Raw genomic sequence first — 25363 nt, forward strand, 5'->3', positions numbered from 1 at the left:
TTTAATTGTTTGAGGAGCCTCCATGCAGTTTTCCTTAAGTGGCTGCACCAGTTTACTGTCCCACCAACAGTGTGGACAGATCCCTTGTCTCCCCATCCATGCCTGCATTTGTTATCTCTTGTCTTTTTAATGGTGGCCATTCTAACAGGCTTGACGTGATATCTCATTGTGGTTTTGATTTGCTTTTCCCTGAGGATTAATGATGTCGAACATCTTGAATGATTTTAAAGCGTTGGAAAAGAGATAATGTAGTGAAACAATTGTTTTTACATATCTTTTTGTGTTAGTTTGGGATAAATCAATAGGATATGCGAATAAAATAAATATGTATTTTTTCTAACAAAGGCACATAGATTCCTCTTTCAGGATTTTAATAGTCCATATTTCTCCATTTGGAAGTTAGGACTAAGGATTTACAAGTACAACTAGAAAATTAGTTACTTTGCCTGTATTTTGTTATTGGAGCTCTGAATTCAGTTCAGTGCAATGCACACTGTTGAGTACCCGTTAGGTTCAAGGTACTGTGTTTATGACTGGGGAGAGGAAGGAGTTGAATGCAATACAGGAAGCCTCTGACCATGGAAATGTATAATGCTTATACATAAAACAGCATTATTCCAAGTAATTTCAATCTCCAGTAGTCTGCACTTTTCCTGCAGGCGTAGAGGTAGATGTATGATCTCCAAATAGGTGTGTTTTCCCATCACAACTGACCTTCAGGTTTGCTTAAAGCAATACTGCTCCTCCTGCCTCACCTTTGTTTAATGAGAGCCATTTCCTAATGCCAACGTTGGGTTAATGGACTGAGATGGGAGAAAATCAAACGTATCTCTTCGTTTTACACCAGATTGCCTTTCTGCCTTGTGGCTTTAATCACTCAATCCTACTCACATCTGCCATAATAACAATTATGGCTTTTCTCCTGACTTCTTACCCAGGAGGATATGTCAGAGTAGAGCAACATCTCCTGAAGAAAGGAAGGGCAAATTCTTCATCTCTTTCCAGCATCGTAGGTAATAATTTTCCTCTGCAAACCCTCAAGGAGTCTCTCTTCTGGCTTTTCACATCTACTATTCCCACAGGTTCGTGGCTCTGTTCTGATTTATGCATTTTCTTCTACCCTCTTTCTTCTGAGATAAATTTTAATTATGTAGACAGATTGTAAAAGTCTCTTTCTTCTTGTAAACAGCTATTTCTCTGTTAGTACTGGATTTTGTTTAACTGGTTTCTCCTAACTGAATCTTCCTGTGCACCCAGGAATTATGTCTGTTCGTTGTTTAACTGCAGCATCAAGACAAGAGAAAGCTGGCTTCTTGTAGTTTCCCTTGAGGGACCCAATCTTGGAACACCTCAGATTGCAGCTCTCTCTCAGGAACTGTTCTTTGTTGCATGTTTGGAAAGCCCATAAGATTTTAGCTTTGAATCAATATAAGAGCAAAGCACCACCCATCAAATAACAGTATGATGATACTCTCAGTTCTTCTACTTATTTAAAAACTTACTCTACTAGCAAAATCAAGAAAATGCTTGAAATGCTCAAAAGCCCTCATGAAAAACTGTGGCCCCTTCCTCAGGTGACTCAGACAAGTGGATTCTAGAAAACTCCTCAGGTAATTCTAACAATCACTGCTCTTCTCTGGCCCCTTCTGGGTAATAAGTAAAATATAAAAAAAATGTATTTATATCATGACTTCTTTTGTTGTTCTGCATACACACTTTTAACTATTTGTTGGATTTGTGTTTTTTTTTAAGATTTAGTTTATTTGAGAGAAAAAGCACAAGTGTGTAGAGGGGCAGAGGGAGAGGGAGAAGCAGACTCTCTGCTGAGCAGGGAGCCCAATGCGGGATTCATCTCAGGACCCTGGGATCATGACCTGAGACGAAGGCAGATGCTCAACCGACTGAGTCACTCAGGGGCCCTCACCAAACACCTCTTAAAAAGGCTAAATCAATATTCTCCCAGAAGTTTTTGAGGCACATTTGGAGAAAAAAGAGAGATCATTTTTAGACACAGCAGTGCATGTGATGTCCTCACAGTGAGAAAACATTCAGCTCATCCGAAAAGGAGGTGTGGTCTGTGGCCAAAGAACAGAGCCAAGGTCTTTGGCCAGTGTTAGATAAAAGCCATGACCTTGGCCTCATTAGCAGGACTATGTGAGCTGACCATGCAGGTGACTGCGTATTTGCGTGGCAGTTCATGGGAAGCAGGGCTTCTTAACTTGGGTTCCAGTGACAATAGCTAAGCATCCTGCTCTTTATGCAAGATTTTGTGTGTGTTTATATTTGTCTAAGAGGGTTTGCATTTTCATTAGATTCTCGAACGTGGATGTGACTTACAAAAAGTAAAAGGGTAAGATTACACTAAATGAGATTGTTCTAAAACAAAGTCATTTCAGTATTTCTTTAAGCCTTTCATTACAGAGGTAGTTTTCTGTAATCTGAGGTTGATTTCTGTACTCCCATGTTCTTATGGGAGAAGCCCTTTAAATCTGACCTTTTAATATTTATCCTTTTGTGCATTGGAGGGATTGTAAATGTACCCTTTCAGTTGGAGAAATCTTTTACTTTTACATGAGAGGGAAATGATAGATTGAACCCTCCATTTTTATATATTTTTCAGTCAGGAAGTGATTTTCCCCCTTTATTCTATAAACATGTTTTTCAAAACTCATTCAACAATCTACTCTGATAGTCTTCTTTCCCCTCGCAATCATTTTAAGGTAACCCGAACCTGCTTTACTCTTTCCAGCATAGGGTGGCTTAAGTCTGGCTATATTGCACCTAATTAAATGTGAGGGTGTTACTTATTAATGGTAGGATAATACATTCCTAAGTTTATGATAGAAAATTGCCATTCTAGGGACAATCTCCTACAGTCCCTTCTGTCTTCAGAGTGTTCCAGTTCACCTACGTCTTCACTAGCATTGATATGCTGCATATTTATGTTGTATTGGGAAAGAAATGTCATCAGCAAGGTACAATGTGGATTTTTAAAAAATTCTAGGTTACTTCATGGAAGGAGTACTTAATAGAACAAGACAGGACCAAAGCTCTACGGAAAAACAAATCATGTGGTCTTCAGAAATGAGGAGAAAGGCAGCCATCTGAAATGGTCATGAACCCCAAACAAGTCTTCCTCTCGGTGCTCATTTTTGGAGTAGCAGGGCTTCTCCTCTTCATGTATTTACAAGTCTGGATTGAAGAACAGCATACAGGTAATAATTCTTTTTTTCTATTTTACTTGTAATGGTCATTTTCAATGAAACAAGCTGTAGTGTTTACAGAACTATAGAATGTCACAGTATTTCCAACAACAACAAAAAATAGACACAAACTATAATCCCCAGCTCCTAAAAGAAAGGACGATTATGCAGTTCTTGTGGGCATTTGTTCCGTGGACGGGACAACACTTGGAATTTTTATTGTATCAGTGGGGAAACAGCATGGCCCATTAGCCCAGCAAGGACCGCTTGTTAGAGAATTTGTCTACTCAAATGTGTAGCATGTGTCCTACCACTGATATGCACTGGGCACAAGTCTAAAGGGAAATAAATACACAACTAAATATCTCCTTTAATTCCTTTTTGATTTTTGTGTCAGTACTCAAAACTGGCATGGAAATTCTATAATACCTTTACTATGAAGCAAGAGTACACAAACCTTGTCTGTAAAAGATTAGATAGAAAATATTTTAGGTTTTGTAGACCATACCATTTCTATCACAGCTACTCAACCCTGCCAACGTATCACATGAACAGCCATAGATTATATGTAAACAAACAGACCTGGCTGTGTTCAATAAAACTTTATTTACAAAAACAAATATTGGGCTGGATTGGTCCACAAGCAGTAGTTTGCCAATTCCTTCTATACTCGTACTTTCATCATTCTAGTTTGCTGTTGCCATACATTCAAAACACTCAATTACTGTTAAAATGGATTATGTTTATAATGATTAAAGGAAATGTCTTAGAACATCACAGAAATATATACATATATGTGTTGTGAAAATCAATTGTTTTCCATGAGTAGAAATAGCCAATGGCTTATGACTCTTAAGGAAAATAAAGTAAAAACAGAAGAACAGTTTCTTAATTGCTTCCAATTGTGGCCTATTTTTAAATCACTCTAGATATTAAACCCTATTCTGAGGGGTGCCTGGGTGACTCAGTCAGTTAAGCCTCCGACTCTTGATTTTGGCTCAGGTCATGATCTCAGGGTCGTGGGATCAAGCCCCGCATCAGGCTTCTTGCTCAGCATGGAGTCTGCATGTCCCTCTCCCTCTGCTCCTCCCCCTGCTCTCTCTCTCTCAAATAAATAAATAAAATATTAAAAAAAAACTACTCTGAAAGATAATTCAATACTGAGTCACAAATACAATAATTTTTAAAGTTGTTTCCGTTTCTAAATCCCTTTCCTTGGATTATCCTCATATACACCTTAGATTTATTTAATTTATATAATAACTCCTGTGAAAAGAATTTACATATAACTATTTTCTAGAGGATATGTAACATTGTCAAAACTTATTCTTAATTCCCATTATAAGTTACATGAACTGTAATATTTTCTAAGTTTGCTATATTACTATAGTAATTTATCATAACTTATAATATTTCATGAAACCATCTACAATAAAATACAGAGGCTGATTTCTCTTGCAGTGGAGATCTTGTCACATAGTAAGCTCTCGGTGTTTATTGAATGAGGGATAAAAAGGTGAATAAATAGATTGAAAACCCATTGCAGACTACAGACTGGAATGCAGCAAAAGAAGAAGAATCAGAGATCTCATCATTGGGTCGTTTGCTAATTCCATAGCCTCATAACAAAGTTCACAAGGGAAGTATCACAACAGGGTTCCAATCTATAAAAGAAAATATATTCGTATATACAGAACTCTGGGAGAAATGTAATGGTGTGATATTCTAAGTTTATAGATGAGAAAGCTGAGGCTTGGGTAGGCAAGGAACTTACCCCCAACCTCATGTGTGCAGGTCTAGGTGTAGAAGGAAGGCTCTGGTTGTGTCTGTGCAAAGTCCATGCTGTAATATCAGTCTGGATACTGACTTGTAAACCTAAGCTATTCACAAGTTCATAGATGTGTAACCTCTTCTGCAAGTTGGATTCTTAATTGAGTTCCTAATTTTTCCAAGGTGGGAAATTATTTTCCCCAGTTACGATGGGCTTGTACTATAATAATATACTATAACTTAAATTGTATTTGTACTAATAATATACTATAACTTAAATTGTATTTGTAATTTGCTAGTACTTTCTCTGATTCTCTGTATGTCTTAAATAAATTGTATAATATTTCACAATCTACTCATGATAGTGAGTGTAAATGTTAGAATCAGGATTCCTTTAGATAACTATCTTACTGAAGAAACATTTTATTATTTTTATTATTTTTCTTTCTTTTTTTTTTTTTTAAAGATTTTATTTATTTATTTGAGAGAGAGAGAGAATGAGAGAGAGCACATGAGAGGGGGGAGGGTCAGAGGGAGAAGCAGACTCCCTGCCGAGCAGAGAGCCCGATGCGGGACTCGATCCAGGGACTCCAGGATCATGACCTGAGCCGAAGGCAGTCGCTTAACCAACTGAGCCACCCAGGCGCCCTATTTTTATTATTTTTCGATAAGACTTCCATCTGGACTTCTGCCTTATCCCAGACTAGTGCCCTGGGTTGTAATTCTCTAGTTTTCCAGGTAGACCGGTACATGTGTATTTTTATATGTGTTTTAGATAACATCAGAAGCATCAGTCATTTTTACAGGAAGTTTCTTTTTAAATCAGAAAATATCTGAATGTGTGCTTTGATGTTAAGTTAAAAATGAAAATTTTGTCTTTTGGACATTTTAGAACTGTCACTCAAAGAACTGTGGAGGATGAGTTTATTTTGGTTCCTGAGACCCTCTGTAAATAGAGCAGATTTTAAAAACTCTGAATGGTTTTTGATCTCATATACATTTCAGTTGTGTATGAGAACTCTTAGGTTCTTTTCATACCCTGTATTTGAGACCTTTAAAATCTAATAAGATCTGGGCTATTTTCTAAGAAGCCTTTCTAGTTTTCCTGGGTTCTTCTGTTAAAATAAATTCTTTAGAGTTACAAAAAAATCTTAAATATGCTCTGATATGCTAGTAAAGATTATGAATAGACAAAATTTTTGGAGGTGAAGAGGAAAAATATGTGACAAAGAAAATAAAATCTATCTAGTTATACAACAGAGAGCTCTATAATAACACCCATTTTGCAGTACCACACCAATTAAATTATGCATTTATTTATGCTAATGTGGATGTATTATTATGAATTTTATTTTATAAATCTTTTCCCCTAAGTTGTTAAGAATGCAAGTTTCATATTCAAAAGAATCTTGAAAATCTCAGATCTACTTTTAGCTGTGTGACCCTGGGCAAGTCACTTAGCCTCTCTGTGCTGCAATTTCCTCATCTTTAAAATGGGGATTACAATGTTTTCCATGTAGGGTGGCAGGGAGGACAAAAGGAGACTTAGCATGTTGCCTGGCAAGTAGTAGGGAACAATGAATGTGAACTGTTATTTTGGAAATGATGCAGAACATCTGAGGACTAGGTTTTTTGGAGTTATCATTACTAAGACAGTCACAATTCAGGAAAACAATCTTAAGCTTGGGCCTTGCATGATTTAAAAAAACAAAAAAAGGGCTCAGTACCAACTCCAGTTAAAACAGTTAGGACAGTCTAACTGGCACAGAGCCAGCGTGTTTCACAGTGTAGAAATTGGAAAGAGGATGATCCAGTTGAGTGCAGAAGGAGAGTTGGTGTCCAAAAGGATCTCTGGTCTAGGCAGGGTGCCTCCAAGGTCAGGGTATCCGTTCATTCAGCAGCATTTTCTAAAGACTTAACAATCGTAGGTGCCACACTGGTGAATACCCAGCTATAGTCGGGACCCAGCTAGAACCCCCGTTCTCAAGGCAACTCGAGTCTCATGGACTGTAAGGGAGAAAATGGCCTTGAGTTCAGGCCAAGGTGCTGGTACAAAAGGACGGTCCATTGTGACAGAAGAGACGGGCCCTCCAGGATGCTGCACAATAATGAGTTGGGACCGGAAGAAAGGGTCCAATCGGTCGTCAGTGATGGCATTGCTGAGCTGATGGTAGAAGCGCTGGGTATGGTGTGTGTTGGGGGCGGGGGAGGGGGTCAGGGTTAGCAGGCACAGAGCAGCAGAGCAGAACAGATACATCTACCGGAAATATGCGCTAATGGTGAAGACCAATTCAGGATAAATCACAAGAATGGGTCACTTTTCCCCAGCGACTGTTGAAATTTGCAATTTGGTGCCCTCTTCCTCCAGGTAGAAGGTTAGTGCTAAAGAGAACAAACACCAAAAGGTGTGATACATAAGTGTTTGCTACGTGCAGGAGGACGTGGTGAGGACCCTATCCTAATAGGGTCAGAATCTCAGCTTTAGAAAAGAATGTATAGATCATCTTGTACACCATCTAATTTTTTAAAAATATAAGTCAATTATATCACTCTCTTGTTTAAAATGTTTCAGTTATATCTCATTCTTTTCAACAAAAACTTCTCCCTGGGACGCACAGAGCTGTGTGGGGTGTAGCTCTGCCTGCCTCCACGGCCTCACCCTCTTTTCCCTCAAAGTGCTTCCCGGCGTCACCCCTGGTCTCTCAGCAAACCAAACCCTTTGCTGGCTCAGAGCTCTCAACTCTCACTGTTTCAGAAGCTGGGATGTTCTTCTCCCAACTCTCACCTGTCCCGCCCTAGCTCAGATGTCACCTGCTTTGATCAAAGCAGCCAATCAGCCAAGCACCCCATAGCCAATCAAGTCAGCACCCCCATCTTATTCATTTCCATCACCGAAATGTTCCTAATCAGCAACTGCCTTGTTTTAGTATTTGTTCTCGTGTTTACTGTCTGCATCGGGTGCTGTTTTACAAGTTCTGTGAAAACAGGGACCTTGCCTGTCTTACCTACCTTGGTGTCCCCATTCCACAGCATGGAACACGCATGTGGTAGGTGCTCAATAGTGTTGGTGTATGGGCGGATACCTAATGCTTCTTTTGGTTTTTCAGCATCCAGCGAAATGACTACATAGACTGTGTTTGAATATTTCTGGGGGCAAAGAATCCACTACTCCTCCAGGCATGCCCTCAACTTTATAGCCACCTCCTTGGAAAGTTCCATATGTTAAGCCAGAACTTGCCTCCCTAAATTATGCTTACTCATCCTAGCTGTGTTCCTGGCACTGGCTCACTCTTCTTCCATAGCATGGCCAGATCATTTGCATGGCAAATGAAACCCCAGCTTTTTTAACCATTTTTGTGAGAAAATGATCCAGGTCCCTCTCCTTTGAACCACTAACACTTACCCTTTATCTCTTTTAAAATATGATGTATGTTATTCTTGTATGAAACCTGTGTTAGAAATGTACACCTTTAATAAAATCCCTCGTTACGTAGTGAAGTTATGTACACATATTTTAAATATGCCAACTAGTGAAAAATCAAACAGATCCCACCAAATAACTTATGTTACTACTTTTCTTGAGATTTTCCAGAATCAAATTTAGTCTCATCTGTTCCAAACTAAAATTGTTCCCTGGATTTATCCGACACTGTAAAAATCTATCTAAACAACTTCTGAGCATTTTTATTTAGGACCATTTTTTTTAAATAAATCTATTTAAACTAAAAAGAAAACAAAAACAGTTCACTTTTTTCTCCCCATCCCTCCTCCCCCAACCTTTGGCAACTACCAGTCTATTCTCTGTTATCTGTGAGCTTGGGTTTTTCTTATTTTTTTTTTTTTTTGGTTCCACATATAAGAGAGATCATACAGTATTAGCCTTTCTCTGTCTGACTTATTTCATTTGCTTAATACCTTCAAAATCCATCCATATTGCAAATGGCAAGATTTCATTATTTTTTATTGCTGAGTAATACTCTTTATTCATTCATTGATGGACACTTAGGTTATTTCCATTTCTTGGCTACTATAAGTAATGCTACAGTGGACATAGGGGTAAATGTGTCTTTTTGAAGCAATGTTTTCATTTTCTTTAGATAAATACTCAGAAGTGGAATTGCTGAATCATATAGTAATTCTATTTTTAATTTTTTGAGGAACCTTAATACTGTTTTCCATAGTGGCTGTACCAATTCATTTTCCTACTAATAGGGAACAAGGGCTCCCTTTCCTCCACATCCTTGCCAACACTTGTTATTTCTAGACTTTTTGAGAAATAGCCATTCTAACAGATGCGAGGTGATATCTCACTGTGGTTTTGATTTGCATTTCCCTGAGGGTTAAAGATGTAGAACATCTTTTCATATGTCTGTTGGCCATCTCTATGTCTTTGGAAAAATGTCTATTCAGATCTTCCAATTTTTTAATCGGATTGTTTGGGGTTTTTTTGCTATTGAATTGAGTTCTTTTTTTAAAGATTTTATTTAGTTATTTGAGAGAGAGAGAGCACGAGCAGGAGGGAGGGGCAGAGGGAGAGGGAGAAGCAGACTCCCCACTGAGCAGGGAGCCCGATGTGGGACTCCATCCCACGCCCCTGGGATCATGACCTGAGTCGAAGTCAGACAGACAGCTTAACCGACTGAGCCACCCAGGCGCCCGAATTGTTTGAGTTCTTTATTTATTTTGGATATTAGCCCCTTATCAGATGTCTGATTTGAAAATATTTTCTCCTATTCAGTAGGTTGCCTTTTCATTTTGTTGATGGTTTCCTTTGCTGTGCAGAAGGTTTTCAGTTTGATGCAGTCCCACTTGTTTATTTTTCTTTTGTTGCTTTTGCTTTTGGTGCTAGATTTTAAACATCATCCAAGACATATATCAGGGAGCTTACTACCCTACACTTCCTTCTAGTTTTATAGTTTCAGGTCTCATATTTAGGTCTTTAATCCATTTTGAGTCAATTTTTGTGTATGGTGTAAGGTAGTAGTCCAGTTTCATTCTTTTGCATGAGGCTGTCCAGTTTTCCCAACACCATTTGTTGAAGAGACTATCTTTTTCCATTGTATATTCTTGTCTCCTTTGTCGTAAATTAGCCATATAAGCGTGGGTTTATTTCTGGGCTCTCTATTCTGTTCCATTGAGCTATATGTCTGTTTTTATGCAAATACTGTACTGTTTAGCTTTGTAATATAGTTTGAAATCAGGGAGCATGATGCCTCCAGCTTTGTTTTTCTTTATCAAGATGGCTTTGCCAAGACTAATAATTTGTTGGGTTTTTTATTGATAGTATTTTTACATGATTACCTTAAACAGAAACTTGTTTGACTTTTCTTTCATACCTCTAAGTAGACATTTTTTCCTGATTTCTACTAGTTTCTTTCTGATTTACACTAAATAAGTAGTGGTATCTGAATTTAGTTTAAGGTTCAACATTAGCATCTAAGCTAAGAATTATCATAGCTAATATATGAATTATCATAGCTAGCATAGGAAAGACTCATATAGCTATAAACCCACCTTCTCAGAACTCGTTGTCACCAATCCAGGCTCTTGTAGGACTGATACCCAACCTACTTAGCCTGAAAGTATGTTCTTTTGGTCAGTGATGTAGACTTCCCATAGATCGGGGTTCTATTCAGATCCTACATGCTATTATCAATGGCAACATAGCCAAAAAACAAATAGCTACTTTTAATATTTTCTTCTGCTAATGTTAGACCCAGGTTTTGTTTTAACCCTCATACGTGTGTGTGAAGGTGAAACGTAGTAGCTACAAGCTTCTGATTTGAGGCAAAGTAAAGCCACCTTATTGCTTTTTCTCAGACAATTGCTTCAGAAACTCATAAGCAACCTGGCATCGTGCTTTGGTATTTCTAAGGAGATTTCATCTTGCTTTTTTTTTTCAAACTAAGTATATTTTGTGGCATCTGAAGTTTTGCAACTAGACTAGATTGACATAATTCTTTTCTCTGGAGTCTCTCTGATGAGAAAGTATGTTCTTTTCCTCCAAAATCAAGCTGTTCATCCTGATTGTGATGTTGCTGTATTGAAATTGTATTTTCTCCCAGGGGATCTTTGTATACCTGAGCTGAAGCAAAGCCACTTATAACATGGAAGGACTTTCTCTTTACAGTCAATCACATACTCAGGAAAATAGAATTGTTTTCTTTTAAAAAAAAATCACTCATTGATTTACTTCCTCCACTTTTGATGAGGATGGCAACCATTTTTTAAGAAGATCTATTTATTTATTTGAGAGAGAGAAAGAGAGGGCCGTGGGGAGGGGCAGAGGGAGATGGGAGGAAGAGAGACTCCCAAAGAGACTCCATGTGGAGCAGGGAGCCTGACGCAGGGCTCAATCTCACGACCCTGAGATCACGATGTGAACCAAACCAAGAGCTGGATGCTTAACCAATTGCACCACTCAGGTGCCCCTGCAGCCATTTTTTTTTTTTTTAAATCAAATGAGCACCTGCTCTGTCTGCTCACCTCTGGATGCCACTGTATCCTTTCTTCTTTTATGTGATCTTTGCCCATGCCCAGGGCCTTTGAGTTAACTGTTCTGTCTTCCTAAGCTATGTTTCCTTGGCTGTTTCATTGCTGGCTTTCCTTATCATTCAGGGTATAGTTTAAATATCACCTTCCCTCAACATCTTATGTAAAATAGATATCCTCTGGTGTTTTCTCTCCCAGCACCTGTTTTCATTATTTCCTAATTTGACCTCATGGCACTTATTCCAATCTCTAGTCGTGCTTTATGTTTACATATAGCCTACTTCTCTCAGTAAAGTATAAGCCTTTCAAGGGCAGGGAGCTTACATGTTGGTCACCAGTGTATATCCATCCTTCTTCCCAACTTCCAGGTCCTGACTTCAGTCCTCACTTCACTGTGTACCCCCAGTGCCCTCCAAATTCAGGGTTATTCTTATTCACCCAGCCACCTGTAACTTGCTTCACCCGAGGGATTTTGCCTGGCCTTTCTGCTCCAGCCTTCTGAGTCTGCTGTGTTCCTGGGTGCTTTTGCCTCATACCCCAGAAACCATACTACTAGAAATGAAGGAGTAGTATTTGTCAAAGTTGCTTAATTTTCTGAAATTGAATAACATTCAGCAGCCAAGCTTTGCTACAGGGTCAATCCAGTCAACATAGATTTTTAAAAATCTAGTAATAAGATGAATACATTTGTTTCCAAATATGTTTTCCGCGCAGGAAAACAATAATGCTATTGCTTCAGCTTAGCACTCACCCTACTTCAGAGTGCTGTCCTCCGCCTCCATTTCTTTTGGGGGCTCCTTCTCCTCGCCTACATTGTCTACAGAGTTACAGCAGACACTGCCATATTACAGCGGAACACTTCATTTGGCACGTTGACAGGCGCCTGGCCAATACAAGGCCCATCTTTCGTAGTACACCACACATTGTGGTGACAACAAATGGCTAGTCCAAGGAATGGGTGTCCGATGCAAGTTAAGCCAACGATTCCCTTTCTTGGGATTTTGGTTTTCAATACCAGGAGAATGGGCACAAGTGCCTAACCTGTATGGTACAAAACTCAGAAGCACATGTGGCTGTTTCCTACCATGCAGGCCAGAAGAGCTGACGATACTAGGCTGGAGAGAGAAGAAAAGCAGTCAGGAGGAGAAGAGCAAAGCTGTGGACGAGCCTCAGCAAGTGTTTTTGTTCCTGAACCAGCTTATCCCAAGATTCAACCCTGCTGCTGCCTGGTACTTCAGGTGGCTTGTAGGGGCAGAAAACTTTTTCCCTTCTTCTCTTCTCAGTTCTTTGGCTGGCCTAATAATTATATCGACATAAAACAGATTAACAGGAGAAAAAAATTGAATTTCATATGTATTAGAGCCCCATAAAAATATGAGACTCAAAGAAATGACCAAAGAAGGCAGCTTTTTTTTTTCCAGTTAATTCTTTGTTGTGGTTGTTGTTCTTTGAAATTCTTTATTTAAATTCAATTTAGTTAACACATAGTGTATTATTAGTTTCAAGGGTAGAATTTAGTGATTCATCAGTTGCATATAATACCCAGTACTCATTCCATCAAGTGACCTCCTTAAAGTCCATCACCCAGTTGCCCCATCCCACCACTCCTCCTCTCCTCCAGCAACCCTCAGTTTGTTTCCTAGAGTTCAGCATCTCTTATGGTTTGCTTTCCTCTCTATTTTCATCTTACTTTATTTTTCCTTCCCTTCCCCTATGTTCATGTCTTTTTTTGTTTTGTTTTGTTTTAAGATTTTTTTTTTTATTTTTTAACAGAGAGAGACACAGCAAGAGAGGGAACACAAGCAGGGAGAGTGGGAGAGGGAGAAGCAGGCTTCCTGCGGAGCAGGGAGCCTGATGTGGGGCTCCATCCCAGGACCCTGGGATCATGACCTGAGCCGAAGGCAGATGCTTAAAGACTGAAACACCCAGGTGCCCCTGTTCATGTTTTGTTTCTTAAATTCTACATATAAGTGAGATCGTATGATAATTGTCTTTCTCTGATTGACTTACTTTGCTTAGCATAATACCCTCTAGTTCCATCCATGTCATTGGGAATGGCAAGATTTCATTCTTTTTGATGGCTGAGTAATATTCCTGTGTGTGTGTGTGTGTGTGTGTGTACCCCACATCAAGAGGCAGCTTTTATAACTTTTAGACAAACAATAAATATGTGAAGAATTGACAAGACACAGGTTTGAGCTTGGGGTAGTAAGTTGGTAAAGATGTCACAAGGTTTGCTTATATGGTCTTCTCAGCACTAAATTCCCTAACTCTGGTGGTAAGAATGCCTTCTACCCTTCTGGTACAGGGAGGGTACCTTTCGCATAGGAGTTATATTTCCTGATTTCAGGGGAAAAAAGGAGGGTACCTTCCTGTACCAGCTGTTTCTTCTTTTTTTTTTTATTGTGGTATAGCTGACTTATGATATTATATTAGTCCCAGGTGTACAAAAATAGTGATTTGACAATTCTGTAGCACCAGCTGCTTCTTAAGTAAGTTTAATTCAAAATAGTCAATATGCCAAAGGGACATACTTTGGGGTGACATACTCTGAACCCCTGTAAGCTCAAATTGGGTTTCTGTCACCTGTAGCTCAAACAGTCCTAACAAACACACTCTGGCTCTCATATCTTCTTCTTTCCCACCCTCCGTAAGTAGCCATCTTTCTCAAAGCAGGATTACTGAAAGGAGCCTTCATGAGGCTCCTTTATACCATGGACCACAAGATGCTGCCTAGTTCACTGCTATGCCCTAGTGTCTAGCATGGTGCCTGGCACATAGTAAGTGCTCAGCAAATCCTTGCTGAATGAGTCAACCCACACCGAGAAGCAAGCTCAACTAAACTTGGAAGACAAGTGAGGCTGGTACTTAACTTTGGATTTTTCAGAAGTTACAGTGTTTGGTTTAGCGGGGATTTTCTCCAGGATATCCTGGAATGTCTTCTTTGAGGTTAGGAATGTGTTACTTGGAGAGGCTTATTTTTCCTTCCGCCATGGTTTGTTTTTAACAAAGGCTGGATCATCATTTGGCAGACATGTTGTTAGGAAAAGTCAAAACCTGAGTGAGGAATTGCAGGAGATAAGACTTTTTAAGGCCCTTTATCATGTTAAGTCCCCTGGGGCTGTCATTTTGGGTCTGAAGAAGAACCTAAGAAACAAAGCCAGTTTCAGGAGTTGTCCATTTTGGGGGTAGTAGTATGTAGTGGCAAACACCGAGCTCTCACTACTCACTTCTGTCCTGTTTCTTGGTTTTGAACAGGTTAATTCATCTCTCCAGATTATGGGTTTTTTTCCTTCTCTGATTTCCACACCTTGTTCCTTGCACCATTCTAAAGTTGATGTTTATCATGACATTCCTCTGCATGTCTCTATAATTTTAACACATATGTATTCCTTGTTCATATTTTTAGCTTATCTATAAAAGGTGTCTATCTGTATATACCCTTGTGCAACGTGCTTCTTCACTTCAACTTTAGGTTTTTAAGATTTATTTATATTAACATACTGCACCTCTATTATACCTCTTTCGTTAATCCAACTACCATATAATATTTCATCATGTGAATATGCTGTAATTGATTTATCCATTCCCCAGTTGGGGTGCATAAGAGTTGTTTCTAATTTTTTGCTATCACACAAATTCCTACTAAGAACGTTCTTGTATGGTATCTTTGTCCACATGTTGGAGAGTTTTCTATAAGGGCTCAAATTGCATATTATCCAAAATAACATCCCCTTCAAGATTCTATGATTCCATATTGTATCTTCTCTTCTCCTCACACAAATGAAAATTGGGACCTCTTAAAATACCACAAATGTTAAATGATAAATCTTAGTAAAATGGATACAGAAATATTTATTTGGAAACACAGATTTCCATTTAGAATTATGGATGGAAAGATACAAATAGAGAGCACAGAACCTGCTCTCACAATGCTTCTTGCTTATTGATATGCCAACAGAGTAGTTAACAGTCCATTGAGAATCAATTAAAATAATTACTAGGTCATTAGTGTGGACTTTGAGTGTGAGTGTAAAGACCTACTCACTAAATAATTCATGGCGATAGGCAGGTTAACTCCTTCCTGTTAGTATTGATTTGGTATGTAATACCACCCAGTCCAAAATTTCTCATTTTCCTAATAAAAATAAACTCAACTGCTAAAGCGTCATCTAATCCCAGCCTTCTTTCATAAAGGAGCAACTCAAAGGCTTAAATTTGTATCACCAATAATAACAAAACTGGCTCTAAAACATGCTTCCTGATAACTGTGTATTTTCCATGCAATGCTCTTCCCCTTTCCCTTCTGGTGTTTTCCTCCTGCCTTCCCTCTGAGATGGTTTTTTCCTCCTGCCTTCCCCTTGAGATGAGATTCCTCCTGCCTTCCCCTTTCTTCCTGTGCCTCTTGGACTCAGAATACTTTTGAATTACTGATTTGTTTCCTAAAGTGTCTTGAACATAGCCATTCCAAAATCCAGTTGAGAAGTCTAGCAACCAGATGCCTCACCAGGAGCAAGGATATGATTTCTGTTCTCCAACTGAAAAAATCTGCCTTCACTGAGAAGACCTTTAGTGCTGTAATAGCCCCAGACTTCAAAAGTAATTTCACAGTGCAGAACCAATGTCTTTGGAAGCAATGTAGTCTACATTTCTTTTCATCACAGGTTGAAGAGGTAGAAAATTTAAAAAGTAAACGGGGATTGTTTCTAAATAGAATTTAGTTTTCATTAAGTGTTCTCTCTTGTTTCCCTAAGTCACAGATTACCAAAAGTTATACTGAATTGTATATAGGAGATTGAAAGTAACTATGTGCTAATCAAACAGAATTAATCACTAGTCTCCCCTTTACTATTCTCCAGCTTTTAGCTCCACCTCTTGTGGAGTGAGTCAGCCTAGGTTGTAAACATTGGCTTTCATCTCCCCAAACTGGAGGCCCACTGAGAGTCAGGACCACAGTGCCTGAAACATAGGAGACCCCAGTTAAGATGTCAGTGGAAAGAATTGGGATAGAGATTCCAGAGACAGGACAGCTGACAGTTTATGCATGACTCACAATGTATCCATCTTTGGTGTCATCATAACCTTCTGGATCTGTTTGTGAACTTCGTGGCTCTAGATATTTCATTTTGCGTCTTCTGAAGAATTAAACAACTTTTGAGTGATTATTCACGTGAAACAGTCACAGAGGGATATATGTATGACCCCCAAATCATTTATTTAATGATTATCATATTAATGGAACTGTATCTTCCCAATAGAATAGCTATATGCACTCGCCAGGCCCCCCAACTTTTCTAGGTCCAGAGTGTTGGGGGAAAAATGTGCTTTTCATGGAGTCACAGAATGAATTTGGAATATTCTTGTGTGAGTGTTTTGCTCAGGTCATGAAGAAGCCTCATCAACTCACTGTTCACAAAAGATTACATTTCATGGTGTCATTCCTCAAGATCAGTCGGGCTGTCTGTTTTTATCTCTGGCAACTACAGACTGTAATAGAAAATTACATGAGACAGTTTGGTACAGGAGAAATGGATGGGCTCTTAATGTTGCCTGCCTCCTCTCTTCCCTATTGAGGTTTTTCTCTCCTATTTTCCAGAGAGACAGTTTCTGAAATGTTATTCTCTTCAGCCCTCCAAGTATGTCATCTCCCTGATGTCTCTCTGCCGATCGCCCCTCCTCCTACTTCACAGAAAAGAGATAGCATCAGAGGAAACTCTCAGAGCTTCCTGCTAACAGTAGTGCTACAGAAGTAGACTTCTCTACTTCCACCCCATCTCTGGCTCTTCTCTTAGCTTCTTTCTTCCTCCACCATCTTCCTCCTCCTCCTCCTCCTCCAACTTCCTCCTCTTCCTACTTCCTCCTCCTCCCCCATCTTCCTCCACCTCCATCTTTCTTCTCCTCATCATCCCACTCATATTCTGTCTCCGAAAGCATCTGCTTCTTCAGTGATCTTGCCCATCTTCTATATATTCTCTTCTTCCATGTCTTCATCACTTTCTCCAGCACTTCCTTATATCTGTATTTCTACATGGTTCAATCTCACCCATCTAAAATACACAAGTCAAATATCTGATCTTTCAACCACCATTTCCCTCTTCCCCTAATCTACTTCCTCCCCTTTAACGTGTTAAAAGAATTTTGTGTAATCACTATCTCCACTTGATTACTCTCTCCTCACTCTCCCCTCACTGCAGTCTGCCCCCATCAACCACTGGTCCCAGTAACCTGCTGCCGTAACACCCACTAAGTCTTGCCCAGTCCTCCTCATCTTGGCTCTCTGCGGCATTAGACACCAGAGGCCCTCAAACGCCACCTTCCCTTGATGTCCACGAGGACAGACTCTTCAAGTTTTCCTGCTCTCTGGCTGCATCCTTAATTCCCTCTTCAGACTACTGCTACAAAGCTGAACTCTTCATTTTTCTCCGAAGTCTGTCCCGTTTCACTATTGAGGCAGTTGCCCCACCAAAAGACCTTGTTGCCATTCGGGATGCTTCCAATTTCCTTGTTCCTCCTCCTGGGTGAAAGCTCTTCTGGGCCCTTCAGCGGCTCCTGGGAAAAACCTAACCTCCATAATTTGGCTGTCAAGGCTCTTTGTGATATGACCCCTCCTTAACTCTCTAGGCTCATGTCTGCACGTGTTGCATTTATTCTCTAGCTGTGTTACATTCCTTCCCGCTGCTTGAACTGGCCATCAGGTGTGTCACACCACCTTCAAACCACTAGGCCACGAGATCTATGGGGGTGGCACTAGCAGCCCCTTTCACTGTTGCGTCCCCCCTGTGTCTCGCAGGTACTTCCTTTGGCCATGATAGGTAGGATTTCGCCAACTCGATTGGAAAATATTGAGTTAGGGATTTTGGAGAAGAAATACCGGCATATGTCTTCTCTCTCAGGTGCATATACATCAGCCCCTCAACTTGCACAACCATGAAAATGACGTTTTCCTTTGGTGCCTATGAGAATCCACCATATGATGGCATGGAAGGAAAAGCCCATGATTGTACTCCGTCGTGGTGACATGCTTCTGCAAAACTTTATCATGCATCATTTTAGTGATAATATAGTCAAATTGTAGTATAATTTAATTTTCTGGCTTTTCTCTATAATAAATTTTAATTTACATGTTAGTTATTAAACTTCTGTTCTTTTACTTAGTGCCCTCACTTGTCTTATTTTCTCAATTATGCCCTTCTGAAATTTCTTTATTCTCCAGAACACTCACTTGGGTAGTCCATCTGTGTGGCACACAGCACAAAATTATTATCCACAGGGGGCGCCTGGGTGGCTCAGTCGGTTGGGCATCTGACTCTTGATCTCAGCTCAAGACGTGATCTCAGGGTCGTGGGATCGAGCCCCAAGTTGGGATCCATGCTCAGCGTGGAGTCTGCTTCTCTCCCTCTGCCCCTCTCCCACAAATAAATAAATAAATCTTTTTAAAGAGTTATTATCCACAGTATCAGTGATTCTTAAAAGCCAATAAAGAAGACTGTGGGAGCAGAGTTGACACCCGTGACACTGACACCTATCATATCTGGACGCTTCCCATTTGTTTGGACCCCATCTCAGAGAAGGAACAAAATGATCCTGTTCAGATGCCATTTTCTTCTTTTCAAATGACATTTAGCTGGTGTGTGGGCGGCTGCTGGCTACATAGTTAGCTAAGAATCTTGATGGAGAGAGAATTTACCTCATTAATTTTTCAAAAACTGAGAAGGCCAGAAATTGACATCAAAAATGGTTCAGATGTATTCAGAGAGGAAGCGATGGAGAGGCAAAACCTCCAGCTTATGGTGCAGGGGCCGTGCACTGCGCACAGCGCTCGTGGAAATGCCTGAACGTGCTCTTAATGAAAACATCACAGTGATAAATGTAGAATTCTAGCATGCTTATTGTATACCACGTGGGCAAAGTCACAATTAGTAGTTGTTTGCAGATGGAAAAGAACACACATACATGTTTATATATTGCATGGTCCTAGGGACAGCTTTCACATTATTTTAATAACCAATTTATCATGAATTATTAGTTCCTATAAATTAGGCTCACACAATTGTGCATTTTTTGTAATGTGAAATATACTTAAAAATACGAATGATTTTAATCATAAAATTTTCGCAGGGGTTTCTCCGTGACCCACCGCATAATAATTAGCTAAGACATAGTTAGTGACACTAAGAAAAATTCTCAGTTTAAAAAAAATCTTCAGATGCACAAAGCCAAAGAGTATCTAGTAGTAGGAGAAAAGCATAGCAGCCAGCTTTCATGCACTCAATAAACCAATGTAGGTTTTACTAAGCCTTCTTTTAAGTTTGCTCAGGAGAGAGACAAATCCATAAAGCAGTCAGCCTGCTTGTGATCACGCTGCCAGAAATACACTGTAAACAATGAAATTGCCTCCGAATTTTGGACTCAGAATTTTATGATTGACATTAAGGGTCAGTGCCTGCATTTTAGATCCATCCCCAGAAGCAATTCAATAATCAACAGAAATCAGAAGTCCATTCACTGAACCACTGGCAGAAAACTAGGTAGAGACTCCCAGTTTGCTTTGGATCAAAGGTATGTCCGATAACCTACAGCTAAGGAAAAAGACATAACTGCAGTCTGAAATCCCATATTCAAAAAGTGCGATGCTGTGTTTTTGGAAGAGCTCTGAAGAGTGATGAGCAATCTAGAATGGATGAGAAAATGGTGATGTAATTAAATGGAAAATGGGTCGTAATGGAAAAATCTAATAGGTTTTAATTCTATTTCTCATCCTTCTGAAATATTTTACATCAGCTTGATTGAGCTTGTAATAGCAGGTGGGATTTGAAAAAAATCCAAACAAATTCAAATTATACTATGGCAATACCCATTGAAATTTAAATAGCATAAGTCTTTTTTAGTTCACAGCAACAGGTAGGCAGCTTATCTCCTCTGTATCTCTTGCGTTTAAATTTCATGCTCTCTGTTTACAACTGGCGAGGAGTCAGGTTATCCTTGATTTCTGCCAGGATGCCAAGTTAACTTGGCTGATGTTGGATTCCAGAAGGCAGAGAGCCTTCTTCCCTGAAGCAATTTCTGATTAAGAAGAAAATGAGATCTCAGGTATATTTTTAGCATCTGGAATTCCTAAATATTCATTTATTCAGTTCTGACTTTGGGGACCCTTTGGGTTGTTATATTTTTTGTGTGTACAGTGAATAGCACTACTAGATGAATCATTATATTGACTTCAAACAACTGTGTTGCCATTCCTTCCAGAAGGCTCCCTTGTAAGGCTCATATAACTTCATAAAGGCATACATCTCTCCGCATTTGTACTCGCTGAATATTCATGTGAGTCACTGATGGCCAAGGGCTGCAGAGAGGATAGAGGATGCCTGAGAGCAGGGCTTGTGGTTAGTGACATGATATTTCACCTGCCTGTCTCAGTGTGAAACGCACAGATCCTAGGGGTGCGGTCGTGGTGGTGGCTTTGCAAAGAGTAGCCTTGTTGCCCAACTCTGGCTATTTTGTCAGATCCTAACAGACCACATTCTTGATGTCAGTGCATAAAAATGGTGTCTTCTATTGCCACAATATTTATGTGTGCTTTGGAGCAAGCTGCTCACCAGCCATCTTGAGAACTAATAGGGTGTCCTGGGGAAATGAGTAAATCATCCCTTGTTTTTGACATTTCTCCCCATTACCTCTTAGCCCTCCCCCAGACTTCTCCTTTCTTTTTGCTGTGTTTCTGTAGAATTTAACTAAACTCAGGACATGATATTCTCTGTTTTTGTAGTACTGTGGACTATCTTTTTTCTACAAAGGTAATTTCTGTTTTAAAAAGCTCACATATTTCCAAAAGATTCGCTAGGGTGCAACTGAATACTACAGCCTTTTACCAGGAGACTGTGCCTTAGGGAAAAGGAAATAACCAGACTTTGGGGGGATTACAGGACACTGGCCCTGAATTAACATAAATTTCAGGGGACTTAAAACATTGTCAGAGCAGGGGGTTGGGTGATGAAGGACGTTTGTAGCTCAGGTCCATGTCACAGTGAGTGGTTCATCCCGAGCTCATCCTGTGATTATTTTCCTGATTCCAGGATGCATAATTGGAATAGACATACACAACGACTGGCAGAATTTGCGCGTTGGGGATGCTGAGAAATAGGACTCAGGGAAGAACTTTACCCCAAAACTGTATGTTATTTCCTAACCGATATATATTTTGGAGAGGAAAATAATTATTGACGACCACCAAGGGAACTCACACTGAGTAGCATGTGGCCTTGACCAAGGTCTGAGCCCCACCTAGATGTGCCTTCTGACCTAAAACATAAGGAGGTTACACTGTTGTTCGAGTTGCCTTTCAGCCCTAAAATGCTGTTATTTTGATTCACTTACAATTCATTTCTTTCAATATTTTTTTTCCTTGAGTAGTCAAAGTAGAGATGTATTGGGTTCATATCTATTTCCAAATAGCCAAATAAAGTTATTCTCTAACCAAATAACTGCACATTTTCAGTGATCGATTGTGCAATAAACGCTGATGGTTTCCTCTACTCTTTTGTTTCCACGTGCATCAAATTCGCCTTTCCCCCTTCTTCTTGAAGCCTCACCTCTTCATTGTGGAGTTCTTGCTGGCTTGACATGAAAAATGTGCATTCGTAAGTCTAATGGATAATTACATCAAGGAGGGAGGAAAATGATATAAATTTCAAATTCAGAATAATTACCTAAGTCTTAACTATAACTAGCCATAACATAATTACTTTTTTTCCCCTTCAACTATTTTTTATCGTTCTGCATATACCAGGCTGATTTTTCATTAACTTTTCATGCTGTTTGTAACTCTATTCCAGTTTGTATTCAGCCTTGCAATAGAGCTTTGAATAGAGTTCCACTCACAATAGAGCACAGTATTGTATAGCTTTAATATAAGACAAAGGTTCTTATTGAAGTGGTAGGAACAGCATTTTTATTAAGATTGGTTCAGTGAATGGAAGGGACAGGCCCACTCCCATCTGCAATCATATCTCAGCAGTAGTAAAATTTCTGAGCAGCTTGGGATGGCAGATCAATTTTTAAACATTTTACAACAAATTTATCTGATTCATTCATTTTCAGCATGTTGAAACATTTGTTCTTCAGTAATGATAACACATGGAGGGCCAACACAGTGGCGATCCCCCCATACCTCTCACTTCTCTGGGTTGTTAGAGAGAGATAATCTCCAGCTCTCTCCCCAAACACAACTTCACAGCACCCTGCAATAAGCCATATTGACTACAAACATGTCAGAAAAACACCCAAAAGCATTGTGTAGAACCTTGGGTTTTAAGTAACAGAAATCCATCTCCATGGAAATTAAACCAATAAATAAATAGATAGATAGCTTCAACAAGAGACTTTCTTAGCCTAACCCAGCCACTAGGAAGGCCACAGTGGTTTCAGAAATGGCTACATCCAGACTTGCAGCAGCGTCCTCATTGGGACTCTCTCTCCACCTCGGTCTTCCTCGCTCGAGCAGCTTTGGTCTGCACAGCGCCATTCTCGGCAGGCCCCCGAATCTGATGGCAAAGATACCCAGGGGAAATTCCAGGCTCTTACCATCCTCATTGAGAGCAGTTGCAAAGATGGGACCCTTTCTCCCTTGATGCTCATATCAGTTACTGAAAATGGACTCTGACCCATCCTGCTGGGGTCTTCTACTAACCCACATACCAGTTTATTTATGAAAATAAATATCCTGACTGCCCAGCCTGTTTCAGACCTTCCCACGTCTCAGCCTCATGCCAGCGAAGGGGGTGGGCAGCATGGAGGCTGACTGCAGAAGAGGCCATGAAGGCAGGTTTTAAAACTGTAGCTGACATCCACGATGCCACATCCGTCTCTGCAGTGGTGGGTCGCCCAGCTCTTAAAGGAACTCACCAAGTGACCTCAGAAATCACAACCAGAGACGACTCCGTTCCTATCTCTAGGACAACCCTGAGTTTCTAAAGTCCCTAGAACCATTATTTCCTTCAGTGACTTTTTCCTATTCAGACATGTTATATGAAGTCCCCATTGTTTACCTCCTTTTGTACTCATGACAACCCCATACGATAGGTACCATTATGATTCTCATTTTACAGTGTAGAAAACTGAGTCACAGAGAGGGTAAGCAACCTGCCCATGGACACACAGCTGGTAGTGAAGCAGGGTTTCCCATCCTTTTCAGATCACCTGAGAAGCTTTGCTAAAAATGTGGCTCACCTGAGTCTCACACTGGGACATCCTAATTCGGTAGTTGTGGAATCGGTTGGGGGACCTTACAGTTTATAAGATGGCCAAATTTATTCTGATGAGTAACCAGGCTCAAGAGCCCCTGATCTCAAGACAAAGAAGCAGAATGGCGAAGGGCCAGAGCGTTTTAGTTACAGGATCAGCAATAGTAAAGGACAAAAAAAAAAATTTTATTTGATATAATTTGTGACAACCTGTTCTAGCAGGAAAAGAGCATTCTGGGAAGAGGTTGGTGGTAACATACCTGCTTTCTCCTCCAATCACTGCTTTCTTTACCTGTATCCAAAATTTAATCTTAATATAAGCAACTGTTTCCTCCATCAGCCATAGTGAAAAAACATGTTTTCTCTTTGGCTAACAATTATTTTTATAATGTGAAATGCAAAACCCCAGGGTGATTCTAAATGCTTTTTCTTCTGCTTGGAATAGTCTTGCCCATCCCCTCACCTAACTCCTACTTATGCTTCAGTTCTCAGGTTCAATATCACCACCGCTAGGAGGCCTTCCTTGACCTACCCATCTCTACTAGGTTCCCTGGATTTAATCTCCACAGGCACCTTGTCCCAGTTATCATAATTTGCAAATGCTAATTTCCTCATGTGACCATTTGATAGTCTAGCACTGACCTCCCACACTAAACTATAAATTAGTGACTATATTTGATTATTTAGTGCTATATTCTCAGCATGCTATCCTGGGCCTGACCCATATTAAATATTTGATAATTCTCTGTTGAGTGAATGAATAGGTAGCCTCCCTTAAGAAGTCACTGATAACCTGAAGAAGTCTTTATGAAGACACCTCCCCTTAATGGAATTTCTCAAAAAAGAAAGAAGTCGGGGCGCCTGGGTGTCTCAGTCGGTTAAGCGTCTGCCTTTAACCTCAGGTCATGATCTCAGGGTCCTGGGAACAAGTCCCACATTGGGCTCCCTGCTCAGCGGCGAGTCTACTTCTCCCTCTCCCTCTGCCTCTGTGATCTCTCTTTCTCTCTATCTCTCTCAAATAAATAAAATAAAATCTTAAAAAAAAAAAGAAGTGAAGAAGGCTGGGAGAAACTTAGAAAGGGCTTAGAGAACAAGCAGCAGAAGTGGGTAAGGAGGCAATTATCACCTGCAATCCAAGTGTAGGCATAAACAAACAGCCATAAGCTATGAAAATAGCTAAGGGCCCACGGGAAAGGGGCAAGTCATCAGGTCATTCGCTAGAGAAACAAGAGCTAATTCCCGTAAAGTTGGATCTAATGTTCTTGGGAATATTTTGTTGTTGTTGCTTTTTTTCACAAAATGTTAGAACTAAAAAAGGCTTTTAATAACACTTATCCAGTAGTCCCCACATCGAGGTCCCCATATTCCAGGTGCTTAGAATCCTGGGAGCTTGTAGACTATGTTCAAAATTTCTGAAAGGCCAATGAAGTTTCTCTTTCTCTATAATGTGGCTGACTGACTTACCAGAAAAACAGAAGTCCTTTGCATTTCTTCCAGTCAGATGACCTCCTAAGGTTATACGTGCGCCTTATTGATTAAAATGAGAAAGTGAATGTAGTTGGTTTGGTGGTTCAGTCACTGAGAAATACTGAGTCCAAGAGGAGACAAAATGGGGTTTGGTGATTCTCTCCAGAGGCGACTTTCATCAGCCTTATATCC

General features: G+C 39.9%; 1 protein-coding gene across 1 annotated transcript in view; it reads left to right on the forward strand.

Moving 5' to 3' along the window:
• Positions 1–25363, forward strand: part of CHST9 (carbohydrate sulfotransferase 9) — a 219259-nt gene that overhangs the window by 37839 nt on the left and 156057 nt on the right. Inside the window, exon 2 of the mRNA XM_081801461.1 lies at positions 3005–3215. Within this exon, the coding sequence (XP_081657587.1) occupies positions 3110–3215 (106 nt within the window). The 5' untranslated portion in view covers positions 3005–3109. The remainder of the gene's footprint in view (positions 1–3004; positions 3216–25363) is intronic.

Source organism: Leptonychotes weddellii, chromosome 13 (assembly GCF_054177405.1).
Source record: "Leptonychotes weddellii isolate Sample4059 chromosome 13, ASM5417740v2, whole genome shotgun sequence".
NCBI lineage: Eukaryota > Metazoa > Chordata > Mammalia > Carnivora > Phocidae > Leptonychotes > Leptonychotes weddellii.